Raw genomic sequence first — 21,839 nt, 5'->3', positions numbered from 1 at the left:
CTGTGACTTCTGTAATTTTTAATGAGTCAGCTTCTCTAAGTATAATGCTGCATCTGTGATAGCCAGTGGTATCCAATAGACTAAATCAATACGGTATCAAGATGTCCATTTTTCTGTGAGAAACATTAGCGGGGTTTCCTATTGCATCGCTTTTCACACCTCTACTTCTCTACCAAAGAAATAAAATCTGATGTGACTTCAAGGTGAGATATGAGCTTGAGTGGGACACGTGTTAAAGATTTGTTTTTAGTGTTGTAAAGCATTGGGGACAACTTTTCAAATTCTTGGATTCCCCAATTGCTGATGTATTTTGAGAGCTCTTGAAAAATCCAGCCGTTTCTTTTTGATACCTAGAGGTGAGGGCAGATATTTTCTGATAACTTCTTTTTCCCAAGAGCTTCTGTGAAAACGTGTCCTGCATGCTCCAGAGCAGTGGTTTGGAGGTGCAGGTAGGACATGCACACTGCCTGCTTAGGCTGAATGCATGTCAAAACTGCAGGGCCTGTGGATTTGCTGTGGTTGAACATTTGTTCACAGTAAAATTTGATCTGTGAATCACTATGACTGTTTGAGTAGCTATGCAAGAAAAGAGGCTCGCTGGGAACAGGGGTTTGCATTTTCAGTAATGCTATTCACTCTAAGAAGAAAATTAGGTTCATGCATCTTCCATCCAGGTTTTAAAGCAGTTGTTTTCGTCCAATACAAAATAGATTCACCTTGTGAAGCATCCTTGGAAGTTTCTGCTCTCAAGGCTTTTGGAAAGTCATTTGCTACACAGAGGCAGTGTCCTTAATCTCCAAGGTAAATTCCGCCAGTCCCACACGCAGCTTATTACTGAAGAGTAATGGGTACAGCGAGCACAAAGTTTGCTGATCTCTCTCACCATGCTCCCCCAAGCCAACTGCCACCAAACTAATAAGTCTTCAGACATGCCAGAGATTTCACATTCTGAGCTATAATTACGTTGCGCCTCCCGTCCTGTCCATCGAGAGAGTAAATTAATGGAATGTCAAATTAGACAGAATGGATGCTCAGCACCACCCTAATCCTTCTGCTCCCTTAATGAATTAAATACTCATGCTTCACTTGCATCCGGATGACGTCCAGGATCATCTTACCAGCTGCCTTCTATTTTCATTCCATGAGTTGGCTGTAATTATCATCATGCTAAAATGATTGGGTGAGAGGGACCTCGGGGAAGAGTGAAAAAAGAATATACAGGAACAGGAACATTCATGCTAAAATGGAAGAACCTTTTCTGGGGAGGATGGGGGTCTTCAAATATGGTATGCTTGAAATGCTACGTTCAGTTATCCGTCACACTTATGAGGGATCTTGCAGAATCCAAAGCACTTACTTGGTAGTTGTTTGGTGTATTGACTGTATTAAAACAGAGAAGGGGGTGTTTACTGTGTTTAACATATGGAGAGAATTGATCTAAATAAGAAAAAAATCCAATGTTTTCCCCCTTCATGTGCACATCTTCCCCTCCATCTCTTGTGAAACTGCCATCATGAAGGAAAGACTTGTTGCCTGGTAGTTAAGGACTGACTGGTCTAGCACCAGTATGCTGTCAGAAAAACCTTACAGCACCTGCTTGGAAATATGCAGAAATTCTGTAATATGGTCTGGACGAATTCCCTCCCTCATTGTTTCCACATGATGACATCAAGGTCATTTTATTCTGGATAATATATGACTATAAACACTTCATAAATCAGGCTAATTCGATTTCAAAAGTCTGAATAATATCTATAAAAAGGTGAGGCAGCCCAGGCAGAAGAGGGAAGTGAGCTACATATGACTAGCTCTCAGGAATGGAAGGAATCTCAAGAAGGCTGTGATGCTTCTGGCCAGAAGCAAGGTCCTCTGAACCTGAATGATGAGTTGAAAAATGTCCATTTGAGGACATCCCCATTTTCCCCGTGATCTGCTTTTCCCACGATACAAAGGGTTGGTTCGTTTGTTTTCCTAATGTAAAATTGATATCAGTGTTTTGAAGCCACATGCTGAGCTACTCCGTGAACAGCTCCTGACTGGCAGCTCATAGGGCAGTTGTTAATGTTAGTAGTTTTAGCTGTTTGACCCCCCAAATTCCTCTGTCGTCTTGTTCTCATGAAAAAAACTCTGAATCACTTTTTGGGGGGAGAGTAAATACTTCTGTTTGATGGCTCATCATTTGCTTTTTTAAGCAAATGCTGTTTGGTTAAAAATCCAGCCCAATAAGCCATTCATGGAACAGAAGTGGCATAAAAACCAAATATTGCTTGTGGATATAAGAAGGTGCATAGGCTTATATATGCATAATATAAACAATGTGTATATATTAGACTGCTTTTCTGTAATACAGATAACCTGGCTCCACACTGACAGTTAAGTCTCTGTTTTAAGATGGATGCACAATTTCAGATCATATCTCTGCTTTGGAATTCCTCAAGCAAAGCATCTTGTTGCAGCGAATAGCTTTGTTGCTGAGTATCTTTGCACGGTCAGCTGGCCAAGTGGGAACATGCAGGAAGGACACATCATTCAAACAAAGTAAATATACGTCTACAGCAGCTGGGAACATGAACAAAACCTTTCAGAGGGCTAGAAGGGCTCCAGGAGAGCTGACTTTGGCAAAGCAGGCAGCAAAACTGCCCTGATGCTATTGCTTTTTTCAGCCATCCTTGATGCTGGACATCAAGTTGGCAGCAGCTGCTGCTGCAGGAGAGGGCTTGGGCTTTCTTGTTTCTTTCTTTCTAATTCAATGAGAACAGCAAACTCAGTTTGCAGGACCTCAGGTGTCCGTCTCTGCTCCATCTTCTCTTTGCTTTCCTCATTTCCCTCCAATATATTTCCCTACAAATGTGTTACTGCTAAGACACTTTCTGAAGCAGTATTTTAATATCTTGATTGCAGTTTAAATGATCACAGTGGCTTAGAAGCGTTTCTTTCTTTCTTAGCGTATTTGCTGAGTAAGTCATCCTATTTAAATCAAAACTCTAGTTGTGTCAGTTTTACTTCTCTCTTTTTCTCTCAAAAAGTCTGGAACACTTGCTTGTAAAAGATGTTCATAAATATGATTGGTAAGACTCTTCATCATTTTAGATATAGCAATAAAGCTCATAAAAAAACTGCTGAGAGTTCCCAAAAATATGATCAGGGCTAATTATTTTGTCCTGGCAGGGCACATCATGCTCTCTCTTTCTTTTCCTTGGGTAACTGTTACTAAGTGATGCCTAGTCCTTGTTCTCCTGCACAAGAAGGTTTTCTGGTCATTTTGCAGAAGGAGAAGGAAGCGCAGGAAGCTGGTGCCATGCGCTGGACCCCACGGGGAGTCGGGCAGGATGAGCTGTTCCTTTAGTGCCTCCTCCTGAACCACAGGGCCGTGGCACAAACATAACCCGAAAGGCAGTCCCTGACCCAAAGAGCCATCAATCAGCGAAATGGAAGGCAGTATGTAGATGGTAGAGAGCACTGCAAAGGGACCGTCAGGCAATATTAATCACTATGATAGGCGGTAATGGAATTAGCTCATCAACATAATTATTCACTTAACAAACCTGTGATGATATGGTGGAGAAGAAATGACTTTATGGATGTGTGTATCCTTTCCTATTCCTTGGGATGAAGTTTGTTCTCTGAGGCTATTCTGGATGCTCTTCCCTTCCCACACCCCCTCCCTGCCCCCAAACTATATATGGGCTCTGCACTCGCTTTTATTCACTGGCAGAAAGTTCTTGCAATAATGCATTTCATTTTCACTAATATCCCTGTGAAACGTGTCACTCCTCAGATTTATGAAGTCCTTTAGATCCTTGTGCTGGGACTGAACTTGAGATTCCACCTTCCACTGCTTACCCTGAAGAAGTGATGAGTCACAACAGATTAAGGAAAAGGACTGTGTCTCTGTAGCTTGAGTCTTCCCACCTTACTGAATGGTCAGAGACTTGCACTATAGCAGTATTTAAAGACTGCAACCTGGATCAGGGTGGCCCCTGCATGAGAGGGTAAGAAATGGCTCTCTCCCTAAAGAGCAGCACTCTCAGTGAAGGGAGATGTCTGAGGTCTCTCCATAGATCAGTGGCAGAGCTCTCAGTTGCAGAAAAAACCCCCAATGTAAACACCATGCTTTTATAGTAAATGCTGTAGCTCATTCTTGCTTTCAAACAGGGTAAGTACAGTCAGCTTGAATACTTCATAACCCTGTTGGTTTTACAGAGTAAGAACTTATTTCCAGAATTTAGGGAAACTGAGATGGTGCCCCAAAGAATTTATAATTTCACACCACACCACATAAGTGCATTCAGTCACTGGGAAAGGGAGGGGTAAATAAGCCTGGAGTGAATTTTGTTTTCAAGGTCAGAGTTGCAGGAGAGTTGGCCATCTGTGCATTTGTTTAATAAAGCTGCTCAGAAATGTTGGTGTTCAGCCTGGTTTAAGTTCTGTTTAGAGATTAGTCTGAGCCCTTGGGTTTCTTTAAACAGTGCCCTGATAATTTCTCTGTTGCTGGAGCAGTTGCATCTGGAATGCACAGATGTAGCGGCTGCTTTGAGGAGGTTCTCAAGGTCAGGCTTTGGCTGCGAGGGGATCCCAGGAAATCTGATCGCCTTCATTTGTCAGTCACTGGTGGCTGGAAAATCCTATCTGCTTTCTTCCTCTGGCTCCCACCAGGCCCTGGCTTTTTAATGCATGCAGTTCTGTATTGTCAGCATCTGAGAATCTCGGATCTTGATTAAAAGTCAATTATCCTCTTGCTTGCCAGTATTAAGTGGGAAGGTAGTTTTGCAGATGTGTGATGGGCCAGCCCCATTAATTTCTGTGGAGTTTACAATCTTACAGTGTTTCCAGATGAATGGGAAAAACAAACATCTAAATGTGACCTAATGCAAAGATCTCTCTGTGAGTTTACATGCAGTCTTAGTGTCTATTTTCAGGTGGAAATGAAGGTTATTTTTTAGTTCCTACCTGCATAGTTGTCTCCTTTCTGCAGCTGCTCTCACTCAGTGCAGCTCTGCCTGAGGAAGGAGGATAAAAGCACCAGAGCCTCCTCTCTTCCTCACTTAATAGTCTTGCCATAGGAACGACCCTCAGGGATCCCATCCCTTTGTGCTGTAGGCAGAACAAAAAGACAATCCCTGCCCTAGCAAGCTCAGCATCTAAATGCAAGATGAAGGCGTAAGTCTCCTACAGCCAGTCCCTTTAGTTTGGGCACCTTTCGGCTGCCCAGAGACTCTGCAGGCAGGGTGGTACAGCAGTGTTTACTGGGTAATGCACACAGCAGATTGCTGGGACCAGCACACTGCTGGCTAGGCACCAGGGTACTCCCTGCTCCCGCTGAGCCTGCGCAGGCCAGGCGGTCATCAGCTTTGTTCCTCCTTGGAAATGAGCTGGGTCCTTGGTGTTACTGAATTGTCGTCTTCTGTTTTTTTCTTAAGATTTTATAGCTTTTTATGTAAGTATTTTCTCCCTTGAGCAACTAAATATTATCTTGAGCACCTAAATATTATGTCCTCGACAGTTACAGCACTCCTGATAGTTTTTACTTTTATCTTGCATCACTTACACCTTCTCACTTACATACTCGCACTTATACACCTTCCTATAGCTCAACAGTAATTTTCTCAGAAAAACTGAACCAAGGCCGTGCAATTGTGTGCCACCAGAGCGAGGCCTCCATCGTGGACCGGAGCTGCCAGTTACACAGAGGGAGCCTGGCAAAGTAGCAGCACCAGCGCATAGATTAGCAATTGCATTGTGGGGGTTGCATCCTTTCCAAGAAAGGTATCGATACAGGCTGGGGGATGAAGGGATTGAGAGCAGCCCTGCGGAGAAGGACTTGGGTGTACTGGTGGATGAGAAGCTGGAGATGAGCTGGCATCAGCTCTGTCAGACATAGGGGAAGCTTCTAGCGGCTTGTCACCGAAGCCACCCTTGTAGCACTCCCTCACCCCTTCCCGCTACCAAAATCTTGCCACGCAGACCCAATACATCTTGTAAGAAAATTTGAAGAACACGTGCAGACAAAACAGAGATTTGCCAGTCCTCAACACAAAGGTGTTAGCTGGATCTGTGTGTTAATGCAAGTTGAACTCATTCAAAATAGGAGGCAGAGGGAGAAGAGAGGGGGACCAAGGAAAGAGCTCTGTAGGGAACCCCAAGAGCTAGCTGGGAACAGAATGGGAAAGCTGCATGTCCCTTGCATGCATTTTCAAAGTAGCCTTTAGAGGAGTAGGAAGAGAATGAAGAGAGGCTCAAGCAAATGAAAAGATCCAGTCTTGATAAGAACACCATTAGTGGTGCCAACAGCTGCTGAGGAAGAGCTAGATCTAAGAGCTGGCTGGGAAGAGGGCGTTAAAGAAGGGGGGAATATGGGCTGCAGAAGGTTTGGGGTGGGACTGGAGAGGAGGATCTCCCAACAGCGATGGTGACAGTAATAGCAACAGAGATGAGGTTTAGGATAAGAGGGGAAGACAGAGTGAAGCAGTGTCTGGGGAGTGGTGCTGGGCATGAGCAGTTGAGTATTTGGCTGTGCAGTCTATAGAAAAATTAAGTTATTTTTTCGATAGCTATTTAGGATCCAAAAACTATGACAGTACCGTTCTTTGTTATCTTGCTTTTATAATGTGTCTGTTTTATAACTAAAAACTTGGCTTCTGTTTTGTGGTTGTTTAGGTCTGCCCTTTGTGAGATTTTTTGCACAATGTAAATTTTCCTCTTGTTTATTAATACCCTTGCCCTTTTTTTTCTTCCAAATGTCACCTATTTTGTTTAAGAATTGTACCCTGGGGTGCTTCAATTATGCATGAATGTGGAGTATTTGGGATGTGCTATTCACAAGTGCTTTCAACTTGCCATCTGAGCTTTGAATATAAGCAGAATCGCCAATATTTTAGTTTCTAGGGCACTTTTAAATGTGCAGTCAAGGTGCAGCTTTTGTTCCTAAGTGCTCAGTTTTTTACCCAGTTTCTAGTGAGACCTTACGAACCTTCCACGTGAATTTTCCATAGAATAAATTGCTAGCACAGAGCAAGGAAATTCCTGTTGGCTTGTAGCAGAGATGCTTACTCTGAGATCTTCCTTCCAGACTCTCTCTAGCAGTTTGTCTCTGTAGCTGAACATGCTCGGTTTGAGTTTCTGAATGACAGGTGATTGGCTTGCCTCTCATCTGTCAACATGTGAAATCTCCTGCTCAGAAATGCGATGTCTTTTCGGATTGTCTCTGTGTAGGCAAATGGTCTTTCCGGGCCACTTTGCACTGTTTTTCTTGTTTTGGAAGAGCTCAGCACAGTCTTCACCCATACCCTGTCGCTTGGGCATTCCGGTATATTGATTGATACCTACCTTTGCATTTGCAATGGGAGGAGGCAGAAACGGTTGTAGGTGGAAGAAAAGATGAGCCAGAGACTGTGAAGATCTTTTCTTACTGTCAGGCTTTTAAAGGGAAGAGATTGTTAGGATGCTGCATGGAGACTGAAGGCAGAAGAGAGGAGGGTTTGAGGGATGGGTTAAATGGTGTGAGAAGAGAGAGCTGGTATTGTGTGAACGGGATTAAAACATGTTGGATTGAAAGTATCTGGTGCAGTAGGGCTGCAGTAGATAGAGAGATGGCAGAACTGAATGCGTAGCTGTTCTGGTAAGACACAAATAATTGAGGCATGACTACAGAAAGCTCCGTTTCTGTCCCAGCACTGCAGGATAAAGAGCTTCAGCCTGTAGTTGCCTGCTAAGACAGACGATGTCACATCTATAGAAGTTATCCTGTTTGGTGCTGTAGATTGAATGGATCAGTAACCACTAGAAAAAGATACACAGTAAAAGTGATCTTTGCAGATATTCGAGAAGCGTTGCTTTGACTGTCACCCGCAGAAGCAGAGGATGTTGCTGCCAACATCTCCATCTGTTGTCCAGCAGCAGTTGTCAGCCTGTACTTCTGATGACATTTTGCTGTTGGAGCACATGGAAAGGGCACAAAGCTCTAACGCTGTCACAGGGCAAACCAGGAGCTCTGGTGAGTGGTTTAACAAACGGTTTTTGGGGAGTAGCTTCTGACTGTGCTTGTGAAAGTCTTGCAGCCATTTTCTGGCAATTCTGTGCTTTTTCTGCAGACTGCAAACTGTTAAATACCACTTCTAATGCATTACAGAATGGGGAGGAATGCTGTGGGCTTCAGTGGGCAGGATCTTAATGATTTGAGGTAGAACGAAATAAGCTGGATGAGAGGATGGGGAGAGGGAAAATAAAAGCCATATGGGATCCTAGGCACTTGCAAGGATATTTGAAGCTATGCCTTTGCCAGTTGTCTGTACCCAGCCGCTGTTTCACAGCAGCCTTTATATCTTCCAACATTATGCTGCCGTCACCCATCTTCCCAATAGAGCAGAGCATGATAAAGCTTTGAATGATGCTTCTCCAAAACAAGAAAAATTGTGCCAAGAACAAAGGCTGTGCTTGGATAGGCAAGGAAGTGCCCAAGGAGAAAAAAAGGGGATATATTTAACATTGGAGGAGGAGGGAAGGTTCAGCAGTGGGTATGGATGTTTGAGTAAAGGGCAGTGGGAAGGTGAACAGAGCAAGGGAGGGATGAGAATCACAAGGTGGCCATTACAAGGACCCTAGAGAGAGAGCAGAGCGTAGAGGGAGGGTGCCAGGTGCACAGGGAACTCTGCTAGCAAAACCTATGGGGTATGTAGATTCCTGGTAGGAAAATAGTGATATCTCAGTAGAAAGTTGCATGGTGGGCATGTGCTTTGAAGTAGGTGCTTGCAGACCCAAACCAACCCATGGTGAGGGACCAATTGACTCACCAGCAGACTGTCTCATCTCTTGGGGGATACTCTATGGGGAACACGAAGTGAGCATGGAGCAGGAGAGACTCTTGGTTGGCTAAGACTTACTGCAGTAGGGGAGGGAAGGTGTAAGACACTTTCCTAGACTTAGAGGTTCCTGCTTTGTTTTCAGCTCAAGTGGGAGTCCAAGGTCAAAACTAATGTGTCTGCATCTTTTGTCTCCACTGCTTTGTCTGTAGATTTTAAGGGCTTGATGTGTGGTCTCTGTGCTGTCATACTAGTACCCTAATCTTAATTTCGATGCCCATAATCATGAAATACCTTTTCTGTAAATTTGGAACAGGCTGCCCTTTGTATGCGTTCCACTGTTAAGCTGCTCTCTGGAGCCCTAATTAATAACCTAAATGACTTATCATAATTAGCTAGTCCTCAGCCTTAGCATTGGGGAAAGCACAAATTTGACAGCTGTCAAAAGTGAGTGGAGCACGATCAGGGAGTCTACAAACATTCCTGCCTTTGTCCTCATCTGGAAACTGTTTCTATCAAAATAGAGATTATTTTTTTTTAAGATAAATAATGTATATTTAAGACTTTCTTTTATATATGCTGTACTTCTTTTTGGAATTAGTGTGCATTCGCCTTGAACCAACATCTTTGTTTAGCATGTCAGTTACTTCAAAATACAAATTATGTCTCATTTCTCAGAGATTTCCTACATAACACACTCCTCTGGGGTCTGTTCTACGGTGCATGAATTGCTAGGGAATATTACATTAATATGCCTAGAATACCAGTGCTAGGAGATACACCATCTAAAATAGGGAGAAGCTGTTTAATTGAATTTTTTTCTTCTCTAAGATCATTGAGATAAATTACTGGGAGTGCTACTGTAAATATGAACATTTTTGTTCTCTGAGCATTGTGATGAACTTTGCTTTATGAAGGAGTGTGTTGGTAAGTGAAACAGGTGCATATACAGGAAAGCAATGCTGTATGTTCTGGATGGTTGAAGTCTCAAACAAGTTTAAGAAAAGCTCGTTGTGGATCCATCACTCCAACAGACAAGGCAAAAATCCTTTTCCCTGCTCCTAAGTACTGAGCAAGTTTCAGCTTTTTCTCTGACAGGTAAAATTTTCTGGAATTCCTAAAAGACTTGAGTATTTCAGAGCCAAAGTCGTGAAGGCAGGCCTGAGCAAATTTTTCAGAAAATTTGCATTTGTGTGTGGTTTTAAATCTTTACAAGCTCCATGGGTGTTTGAGTGACTGAGCACAGTGTCTGCTTCTTCTCCTTTCTCTTTCCAGCAGGTTATTTCTGCTGACTTTTAGAACAAGATGAAGGTCAGATGCCTAGTTGATTTTAATAGGTGTTCAACTCTGGTGAAAGTTATGCTTGTAAAATACTGTCAGTGAAATAAAATCAAAGGCTTGTGTACAAAAGAAGGGTGATGTGTTCTCTCCTTCTGCATGACAATGCAGAAGACTCCTCTTCTAGAGGGATCACTTGTAGGAATGAAGCAATAGCTTTACTTCAGTGCTCTTTCAGTTGGTGGGACGGTGTTTGGTTAATTATAGTCACATTACTAAGGGATAAATGTTCCTGCACTCTAACACAAACATGTATGTCCACCTACAGATGCTACAGATGATGGTGACAGCTCTCTTGAAATGCATAGCAATGTGGACTGTACTGCAGCAGGATACACGCTAAAGCTACTGCAGCCTGCTACAAATGAGCCAGGCAGTTCTCTATTAACAGCAGCATATCGTGCTGTATCCTGCTTCCTGGCTCAGTCTGGTTTGGTGGGTTGTCTCCAAATTGTGGTCTAAGTAAAGGATCTAAGAATTAGCTCTGTGCCTGGCGAGTTTGGTGAGGATGTTCTGGCTGGTTGGGTATGTGTATTGCTGGCTCCTCTCATTTATGGGGGTGCACACACACTTGCATCACAGCCTAGGGGTTGCTGCCAACAGAAATAAAACTGCACATTACTGCAGTGAAGCTAATGGGCCATTTCCTTCTGGTCATCTTGTAGGGGCCTTTCTTGAAACTGAAGTTCCCATGCTCTCCTTTTGCTGGCAGCATTGAAGCCTATGCAGATTCAGTACAACACATAATCTCAGTTATGACTGGAGTCTTTTCTTGCCAAGCAAACAATCTTCAAACTGCACAACAGTGACAAGGACCTCAGGAAGCCCTTAAGCTGAGGCAAAGGACGTGGTATTTATCAGTAGCTGTGCCAGCTAACCTGAGGTGGTTTTAAAGTAACAGCCCCTTGAAAGGGACTTTAGATTAATTAGCAGTTTGTAAAAAGTATCTGCTGCCTTCATTCTCAGCTTGTCTCCAGTTGAGCTGAGCAGGTATGTTAGCAATTGCATCTGCTCCCTCTGGATTCCTTATAACCTTCTGACTTTTCTTACCATTTCTTGTTTAAGATTTATGTCCACCTCAAAGAAGGGAGTGGTGCTGACGGGCTGGATGCTTTGAAGAACAAACCGCAGCTTCACAGTATGGTGGCCAAAAGCCTTTGTCAGAACGCCTCTGGGAAGAACTACATCATCTTCACTGGCCCAAGCATTACCAGCCTGAATCTCTTTGAAGAATTTGAGAAGCAAGGTGTGTATCGGGTGACTCACTGGGTTTTACTGATGACAGACCTAGAGGCCTCCTGCCACTGAATTAAAAAAACCTCCCAAAAGACTTCACTGATATTTCAATTCCTTCTGTAGATAAGTTGGTCATCTCTAAGAAAAGTTCTCATTCATGAGAAGGTACTATACAGAGGGCTTTCTAAGTTGCTTTTTAAATCTTCCTCTTCAAGCCTTCTTGAAGCTCAAAATGAGGATGTAAAAACATATTAAATAAGGTTATTAAAGCCCTTGCTTTTGTTCTTTGCCATAGAAACGTGAGGTCTAATCTCCTATATGGCCTGGGGGACTTTTCAAGGGATTTCCTAGCTGCCTGTGATTTTTCTGTTCCCGTGGTGAAAGTTAGGGATGGCATGAATCTTTAAAGGTGTGTCTTATAAGTCCTTGCTGGTTTTAATACCTGTTAAAGATGTGACTTCTCTAGATGACATTTTATGGCATTGCAAAAGCCTTAGCAAGGTTTGCTTTAGTTGCTGGTATCAACATGCTTTGGGAGGGCAGTTTTTAGTTTTGAAAGCATAATAAACTCTACATTAGCAAAAACACACTTGCCAGCAAAATGTCTGTCGATATGGCTCTCCCAGCCAGTTTCTTGCTAGTGCAGAGAGTAATCCCAGGTCATCCTCTGTGTCAAATGCTCCCTCATGTTGGGTGTGGAAAAGCCACATGTTACTTCGCTTTCAGAAATGCTGAGGACTTGTGACTCCCCTTGAATTACAGGCTCCTGCACTCTTAACAGTTTTAAGTCATCTCAATGTAACTCTCCACTCATTCTTCAGTCAGCATGGCCTTTCAGACTCGGTGTGGTGTGTAGAATAGGTCCTTCGTAGCAGTAAGACTGGAGGCTGCCATTATGCATCACATACAAGAAGGCTACGGGGCCATTTCCCTTTTCAACACACCACTGACGACCAAGCTTTGCTTTTGGCATGGCTTTTAGGCATTGCGAAAATTAAACCCACCTAAAGCATTATATTAATGAAACATGGCCCAAAGCGGGGGGAAAGACTGGGAATTGAGACAATATCTTGATTCTCATTTAGAATAAGAACGCCAGTGAGCTGCACCAGTGCTGTAGCGGAGCATTTTAGACTGTGCTGGCACTGAGGGCTGTCTCTGTTGAGCTCCATGCAGGACTTAGCTCCTATATTATTTTAGGTAAGCTGGAAGCTCACAGGGTACAGTGGAATACTGCCATATTCTCACAAAAGAGTCATGGTTTCCCAAATGCTGCAAATAGCCAAATGGGAAAGAAGTCAAGCATATTTATAGTGTACTGGAGTTTTTCCTCTGAGCAGAGACTGTTCTTTAGTAAATGACTCTTTTCACAGCTGATTATAAGCATTACATTTTTAAGACTACCAAAGCAATGATGCAAAATGCGGGTTCAAAAAAAGGTAGAGGATAACCCACATGCTCCTAGTACCCGAGGTGTGTCAGGTTTAAATGTAAAGACTGACAGACAAAAACTTGAGCTTTATGCTCAGCTGGGGCAGGATAAAGACAAAATGGCATGACCCAGTTGGTCCATAACCCCAGTGAAAAAGATGCAGGGCTACTAAACGAGCTGAGTGTTTATTACTTACAGATAAGTCCGATTGTTCACAGAGGTGAATTATTCATGGTCTTTACACTGAACAGATCATTCAAATTAACAGTTTCTAGCAGGTAGCAAATTCAGTAATGTCTTTTTAAAGCATGTTTTTTGACTTACTATCTGATCAAATAGGCTAATGCTATACTGAGATTTCAGTTTGCTTCATGATTTGTTATATGGCTTCATGAGACTTTTTATGATATTTGACAGCTGCTTCCAAAATTAAATTTCAGATGTGGTACACACCATCACCTCCCTAGGAGTGAAGCTGTGGGGTGGGTGGGGGACGACGACAGTAAGCTAGCAGGTTTATTGGCTTTGCAAAATAGTGTGGCACTCCTATATAAAGAAGATCACAAGGAGAATGTGAAATTGTTTCTGTTTACTAAGGCCATGGGATTGTCTGTGTCTGCCATGAGTTACTAGGAGCTAGCTCAGAGGTTTTGCAGGGGGATGTTGAACTGGAAGGCCTATGAGACGCTGGGAGAGGTGAGATGCTAGAGATGTCAAGTAGTGATGAACTCACTAAGAGCCCCGGAGGAGATGATGGTGTTTATTGACTCTACCGCAAAGCGGCTAATGTATTGCCAGCACTTGCTGGGATCCTACTGCATTAGCAGTATGTTTGGGGACAAGCAGGCAGAGAAGCCTGGACTCAGCAGAGAGATCTCTCCTAATGTATCCCACAGTCACCCTCAGCTATGACCTTAATGCTTTTTTTGGTATGTGGCTTAGCCAACTAAATCTGAACAGGGCCACACCATGACCAAGAAGTGTCATGAGAGCCTGTTGAAAAGCATCTATGCTCAGGTGCTCATGACAGTTCAAGACCCATTCTTAAACTGACGAATTTACTTTTCTCGTTCAAGAAAGTATAGTTTCTGGGCTACAGCAGGATCAGTGGTAGAAAGATCCCATTGAGAACTGAAAACAAAAAGCAATCAGTATTGACCTTAACTGCTTTATGTTGGCGGGGGACACTATCAACAGAGAAATAGGGGGAGATTTAAATAAACCAATGCTTAGAAACTGTAAACTTTTGGGGAACCTAAACTGATATTTAAGGGAACTAAAGGGAATTCTGGAAAATCTAGAAAGAGGCACCCACTAAAAATGTATTAGTTCCTCTCAGAATTCTTGATGAAAAGAACCTGGGGTCTTGGTAGCCAACAAGTCAAACATGACTCAGCAACGTGCCCTGGCAGCAAAGATGGTCAGCACTACCGCGGGCTGTGTTAACAGGAGGGTAGCCTGTAGGTCGAGGGAGGTGATTATTGCCTCCTACTTAGCACAGTTTTGCACAACACTCCCCCACAATACAGGAAAGGCATTGATAAACTGGAGTAAGTTCAGCAGAAGGCCACCAACCTGACCAGGGGCTGGACCACATGCTCTGCTATGGGGAGGGAACTGTGCTTGTTCAGCCTGGGAAGAGAAGGCTTTGGGGGGACCCAACAGCAGCCTTACGCTACCCTAGGGAGGTTATCGAGAGAATGGAGCTGGCTCTTCACGGTGGTGCATCATGGAAGGACGAAATACAACAGACATAAGCTGAAACAAAAGAAGTTCAGACTAGATGTAAGGTTTTTCCTGAGGGCAGTGGAGCAAGGTGCCCAGACAGGTTGTGCAGTCTCTGTCCTTGGAGGTTTTCAAAACCAGACAAGATAAAGCCCTGAGCAGCGCTCTGACCTCAGAGCTGACCCTACTCTGAGCAGGGATGGGACTAGAGACCTCCTGAGTTGCATTCTAACCTGAATTATCCTTTAATCTATAGGATCCTGTGATCCTGTGAAGACTTTCGTGGAACCTTAACTATCGTTTGCTTTTCCTAACCCTAACCCACACAGGCATTACTGCAAAACCCACAGTGTTCTTTATTGAAAGCCTGCTGTGTAGCACCTTCACTGTACCACAGGAAAGAATAAGTGCCTAGTAATATAAAGGGATGCTGGTGAACATAATTCTAAGATCTGTGAAGATACCCAGAGCTGAGAAAACTTCAGAAAATAAGACAAGTCACTTTGATCTTTTTCAAAACCCAAAACCTGAATAGACCTCTTTTTTATTTTTCAGGGGACATACAAAGCGTTTCTTTCTCTGGCCTCTGAATAGAACTGGAAACCTGCACTGAAATGTCCCAAATTCTCTGTTCTGCCAGCAGACAGCTGTCATTATTTGCTGTGACATTCATTCATAGTGCATATCCCTTTTTCCTCCTCTAAGCATTAGTGTTTTCCATTACAGAGGACAGCACCTCCTAAAGCCCTGTGTCCCATGCTTCCCTTAAACATATGATCCCCGAAAGTCCCTTTTGTGCTTTCTTGAACCAGTTGGATCAGCTGGCTCTGTCCCGCAAAGCCGCAGAGGTTGGCAAAGCCACAGGGGTTGGCAAAGCTGCAGGAGTTGCCAGCCTGGGCAACCATGGCACTCCCACAAGCTTTGCAGGATCCTGCAACTCCAGCACATGGACTAAAGCAAGCTCTCATCTCCTTCCCACAACAGGATCCCCCGTTGCCCTAGCTCTGACTTGACCCAGCACTGCATCCAGGATAAATGATTGCAGAATGTGTATTTTTGCCTGAACTAGCTCGAGCGTGGCTGCCTTTGCAAATGGTGGTAATGAATACGTGGTGAAGCAGGCTTCAGCAGAAGCTCTGCAGGACCTGGAGACCCTGGGAATGAATCTTGGGTGACTACACCACATTTCCTCATCTTTGCTAAGCTAGTTTAGGTGCAGGCATTTATATTGCAGTTAGAGTTTAAGAAGGCCAGGGGAGGACAACCTGTCTCCACCAATTCCTGTATATGTGGCAAACACCTGTTGTGATTCCGATTTAATTACACACAAAAACTTCATTGAGCCAGATGGGCATAATTTTTATTGCGTCTATTGCTATAGTAACTGGGTGGTTTTAAAAAACTTTACAGATTAAGGGCATCATCCATGATGAGAGATGCTAGTAAATCTGCAGAAGTGCTGCACTTTTCTAGGCTATACAGCAGGAACGTTACACAGTGTGTTCCTGAGAGAGGAAATGGTTCCCATTATTCTGTATGAGGAGTGAAGCATCTGCTGGAAGCTTTCTGCAGGCTTATCGCCTGAGCTAAAGGAAAGGCTACAATTAATTATTAAGGGATCTCAGAGATGGCTGTTGCTATTTTGAAGCTCTAGCACAATAATGTAGTTATTAGCTTGGTTTTAAACCATTGCAGTCTCCTGGAGAGAGTAAGTATCACCCTTCAGTGAGTCATAAACTTTAGACAGCTAAGGAAATTCTTCTCAGGCTTGTTTGTTATCAGAGCAGGAAGATCTTAATATTGGCTAGAAAAAAGCTTTCTAAAAGTTTGCTATGTTAATGCCAAAGTTTGCAGGTATGTGACCTACACTGTTTGTGTTCCTCTTAGCAAGAAAAGATTTAAAAAAAGCCTTCCACTGGAGGTGCAGTTTCTCCTATATTGATTGTAAGCCTGTTGCCATCAGGCTTTTCTCATTGTCTTTTGTGGAAGGAATGTACAGATTTCCAGGGACTGATATATGAATTAGAAATAACTGATGGAGTGCAGATTTACTCCTTCAGAATGAAGTTGCCCTATTGCTGTGTTGGTTGACCTTCTTCTGACATAAGTGTCTTAAATTTCTGATGAAAGAGCCTTACCTCCCTGTAGACCCACCCATAGCAACTGGACCAATCTATAGTATTAGCAATTATCATATTAGTATTCCTGTAGTATCTGTGAGCTGTTGAGGAGATGGTCACCATGCCAGGCGCTATGAGAACCAAGGACAAAGGCTGCACCTACACTTAAAAGCTTCGGTCATTCCAGAAAGACAGAGGCAGAAGAGCCACATAAATGGAAACCCAAGAACAGAGGTAACGCGCTCAGGGGAAGCCAGACGCTGTAGTCTGACTTAGCATTTCCCCTGTAAGGATATCCAGTTATGCAATGTGCGAAATTCAGCACAATGAAAAATTTGATCAGACTTAGCTGACAGATGAGCTCTCAACTACCACCAGCCTCATATGAAAGATGTGCACAGATGTCACCTGCTTCCATGCCCATCGTTGTTTTCCACTCGGGTGGGTTAATCTGGGGAGACCGAGGAACTTTCCATCCAAGATTTCCTTGAGTTCAATTAATTTGATCAAGAAGATCTTCTCTTGGACTAACAGAAACAGGCCATTGTTATTTCACAGTCTAATGACAAATTCAAGCATTGTCGTTATTAATGTTTGTGCCCACCTGGCTGCATTGAGGCATTTTTTGTGGTGTTAGATTTTATTCATTGCCTCTTTCATGTACGAAAAGGCCAAGAAGCTGTGAACAGCAGAATGTGTTGCCTGTGGAGCCTCTGATGTCTGTGCAGGACAAGATCAGTGCTCACTCAGCTAGGGCACTGTTTGGTTTATCTCCTTTTCCTAAAATCTGTTTTCATTGAACTTGTATTTCCATCTTCTCCATCCTTCGGGCACATGCGTTTTTTAAATCAACTAGTGGTTTCAGTGGTTCTTAATTGCTTAAGCAGCATTTCCTTAACTAACCAGATGATGCAGGTGCAAGGAGCAGTGAGGTGAAACTCAAGAACTGGGCAGCACAGTGAAGCAGTAGATTAAACCAGAGTTTGTCAGCTATGTATAGTGTGATTAAAAGCATCATGGGAGTCATGTAGGAGAATTTATTTCAGCTAACATCTAAGATGCTATAGCTTTCCCTACCTCCCCGCTCCCTCCACGATTTATTCTCTTTGTTAAACATCAAGACTCTCTTGCATCATAAATTCTGATTTGTTCCATAATACATATCACTGTCAGTGGGTTTTTTCAGTCCAATTTTAAGCTTGTGAAGACCATTACACAGATTATAGATGTTATTGTTAGCAAGATACCCTGAATTCTTTTCCCTGTCATTTCATCATGACTGTGCAGGAGGTGTCAGTACCTTTCACCAAGAGAGCAGGCTTTCTGCACTTGTCTCAGTTTCCAGACACATTCATGTAGGACACGAATCTTTGGTATTACAGGAGGACAGTTGGCTAATGTATCTGTTGGATGAGAAAGTTGTAGGACAAGCTCTTCCTCTAGTCAGGTCATTCAGACTTGCTCCACTACTCTTGCTTTCTGGGTCCGTGCAATGGCTCGCTGATATGGAATGTTTTTGTTCACATGCAGAGATTTACTGCTGTGGGTTGCTGAGCACCAGGAAGAGTGACTGCACAGGCCTACCTCCATCCATGCTGAACAACCCTGAAACTCCCCAGTCCAGAGGACAGTACAGAATAAGAATGAAGGGAAACATGTCCTTGATCTGCTGGTACAATAAAGGGCACTTTCGTTTTCTGACCAATGCCTATTCACCGGTTCAACAAGGTAAGCGACATTCCTACTGCTCATCTCAAAAGTGCATGTGCTTTATGTGACAAGGCAAAATGAGTCAGAGTTTGATAATAAGCCTGAACAAAGAGCTTGATCATAATATCCTAGATAAACAGTAGCAGTAGTGATTACTTCCCTTTTGTGTCCTCCTACAGCTATTCTTTTTTCCCATACAAAGGTTAAAAGCCTACTGCTAATGCAGCCTCCTTTGCCTGAGCTGGTGGAGGCAGTATCCTTTTAGGTATAAAGATTATATCTTTACTGATGGTCAGAGCAGGGAAGATGGTTGTTGTATAACCCATTTGCAAAGCATCTTGTAGGATTGCTGCTACAGAAAAATTAATAAATGTCATGGTGTACTTAGAACTCTGAGCAGATCCTACAATTAATTTATCTTATCCAGTAAAAACTTAGTCACAAACAAATGTCTTTTTGCCAGAAGTGAATACGATTAAGGCTTCCTGCTGTATGTTAAATTGGTTTTAGCAGTTGATGAAAAGAAACCAAAACAAATAACTTGGATAGTTCAAATAATTGCAAGACCTTCTTGATACTGAAATCTTTTCCTTTTTGAAAGTATACAGATAGTTTTAGGAAGGTTTGGAAACTTTTGTAAGATGCAGTATGATTAACTGGCTCTTTGAAATTCGTCCTCAAGTGAAAAAATTGTTTCAGTTTCTTTTCATTTTTATTATTCAGATTTATGTATAGCTGCCTGAGACAAATAAGAATAACCTAAACCTTTAAATGTAAAGCCACCAATTCAAAGGCATCTTGGTACACTCATGTCCTGAATCCTGAGTGACTCTCTCATGTGTACAGGCTACAGAAGCAAAGTTAAGGCCTTGAATTACTGTATGGTAAGCTGAGAAGTTGACTTTGTGTGTTGTTCAATGCTTTGCCAGAAGGCTCATTACCTTAGCAAAGCATGGCTGATCCCAAAGAATTCTGCTGGGCACACCAGCAGAACGAAGACTTGGTGACTCAGGTGGACTGGTGTCTGAGCACAAATGCTGAAAATATGTACGTGAAGGAGATAGGACACTTTGGGGACCCTGCTGAAGCCAGTCCCTGGAGCAGTGTTGCTCCCCATGAGGGGCCTTCACCATCAGGATTTGTGCTGTTCCCCTTGTGCGCTTTGCTGGATTTAGATTATTCGACTGCACTAACTGGACGAGAGTTATCACTGCATGTCACCTGGGTTTTATAGGCTAGCTTGGACCATTTGGTTATAATTCATAAGTATTACTAGAAAAATACTGTTTGTAAACATCAGTGTTAACAGCCCCGTTAAAAGAAGGAGAGAAAGCAGATTCTGCCCTGGCAGCGTCCTTTACAAGCAGCACACGGAGCTGTGAGCTGTTGTGCTTGTGATTGACCTTGGGTCTGTTTTGGCATAGATGGGATTGTGGGTTGCCTGTGTGAGGTAACTTAACGTCCAGTGATGAGGACCTTTGTGTGATGGGCAAGACCTGCCCAACACATTGCTCACCAAATGCTGGCTGGGACAGTTGACATCATAGTTCACCGTGAATCAGAGCAGAAAACAGAGACCAGCTTTTTAAAGAGTGGTGCTAGGGGAAAAGAGAGTCTCTAGTGGAGAGCTGGGAACAGATGGAGACTCGGTAGGAAGGCAGAAGACCAGATTGCCTGCCTCTAATTTGGCATCTCTGAAGGCAGTGCAGCAAAGCTGGTTTAAACCAACTTGAAGCTGGACCACCAAAGTCTCCTCTAAGGCATGCAAATATAGAGGAGGAAGAGGAGGAATCCATGCTCCTTGAGGCAAGCCTGTAGCACCGAGCTGCTGAGCATATGTCTTAGATGGGAGAGGAGGTAGGGACAAAGGGGAATAAAACCCACGCCGGGTAGTTGGACAGAGACTGGTACCAGTGGGATTGCCTGGCAATGCATGGTGGGTGTTTGCACTTGGTTGAGCGTAAATGTTGACGGGGGTGGAGGAGGCTGTGAAGAGAAAACCTTAAAAACAGAAAGCAAGAGATGGTCCAAACAAAACTTAGGATGAGAAAAGAGGTGGATGTAGCTAATAATGAGCTATTGCAATTTAAAGGAAAGTCGAGAAGGTAGATCTTGCCTGTACTAGGAGTGCAAATCCCACCCAAGCCAGAGGCACCAGGAGGGCAGTACACTTGTCAGAGCTGATCTATGAATACTATTCTTAGGTGCAGCAGGTTATTTATTATGGATGTTTTGAACCAACATGCCATAATACATCATCTCAGATGTTAAAGCATGAGTCTTATTCCTTTAGTCTTGCAAAAATGTCCTGCTTACTCTGCTATCCAGTATGAAGTTTCTGCCTAGAACAAAATTCATTGGGGTTTTTAATTTCCCATAAGCTTTAACTTGAGTTTAATTTTTCCTTGTGCCTGTATTACAGAAGAACTGAGAAGCCAAAAGAGATTGGGACCCCCAGAAAGTAAAAAGTTACCCTGATTCTAAAGCAGGTTATGTATGTACTCCCCATCTGTGGGACAAGGCTGCGTTTTTGGTTTTCCACTCTAGATCTGGTGCCCACTTTCCCAGCATCTCCATTAATATATTCTAGAAATAACTACAATCTTTTCTATATTCCACATGAAGCAGGATGGAGCAGGCAGCAACCTCACTTGCTGCACAGCAGGATGACCAGAATGACATCTTTAGCAAAAACTTGTTGAACCCAAGATTTTTTTAAGAAGTAGCTGCTTTCCGAGAAGAGCTTTCACAGCTGCTCTTCACCAACCAGCTCTACTTAAAAGCTAAATGTACAATAGCTAAGGATGGAAAACAAAGCTTGGGTCACATATGCAAGGACTAAAGAGCTGCAAATGCCTTGTCGGCATCTCACAAGTGACTTGGGAGAAGATGGGAGATGTTGTGGTGGCATCGCAGGTGTATGAAGCAGTTGTGTAAGTCCCTGTGTAGTTCTTAGCCCAGGAGAAGCTGGAGTGAGGAGTGTCCAGTGACAGTCTAGTTTCCTGAAAAAATCAGCTTGTGAGATTGGCCCAGGACTGGAAAGACTGGGGAAAGAAGTATAATGTTATAAAGTATGTTTTAGGACAGGGAAGCTTAGGGTTTTAACCATGTGTCCTTTGTGACCCTTACGTTCAGGGGGTTGTGTCCAAGTATGGTGAGAATGGGGATGGGGCCAGAGGACTCTGATGGGAAGACCTGGAACATTAGACTTTGTACAGTGCTGACTGTCTGCAATTCTGATAAAGAACTGTAACAAATCTAAGTCCTGATGAAAAGCCATATAGCACTTGGAACATGCAGTGCCCCCTCGGTTATATTATGTTATGCAATCTCAGTGTTTGCCAAGGTGCTAGTATTACTGAGGCTCCATTTTTTAAAAAACATGATTCTAGCTCCTAAAAATCACAGATTGGCTTATAATAAGGGTTTTGGGGAAACAAACTAATATACCCCTTTATCTTTCTGCTTGTTTCATTTGGG

At 43.2% G+C, this 21,839-nt stretch overlaps 1 protein-coding gene across 1 annotated transcript in view; it reads left to right on the top strand.

Annotated features, from left to right (window-relative positions):
• Positions 1-21,839, top strand: part of PGBD5 (piggyBac transposable element derived 5) — a 73,786-nt gene that overhangs the window by 39,910 nt on the left and 12,037 nt on the right. The window contains exons 4-5 of the mRNA XM_069800772.1: positions 11,202-11,382; positions 18,180-18,377. Of these exons, the coding sequence (XP_069656873.1) occupies positions 11,202-11,382; positions 18,180-18,377 (379 nt within the window). The remainder of the gene's footprint in view (positions 1-11,201; positions 11,383-18,179; positions 18,378-21,839) is intronic.

Source organism: Haliaeetus albicilla, chromosome 13 (assembly GCF_947461875.1).
Source record: "Haliaeetus albicilla chromosome 13, bHalAlb1.1, whole genome shotgun sequence".
In the NCBI taxonomy this organism is placed as follows: Eukaryota; Metazoa; Chordata; class Aves; order Accipitriformes; family Accipitridae; genus Haliaeetus; species Haliaeetus albicilla.
The sequence above is the reverse complement of the archived record's forward strand: the minus strand, read 5'-3'. Positions and strand labels throughout refer to the sequence as shown.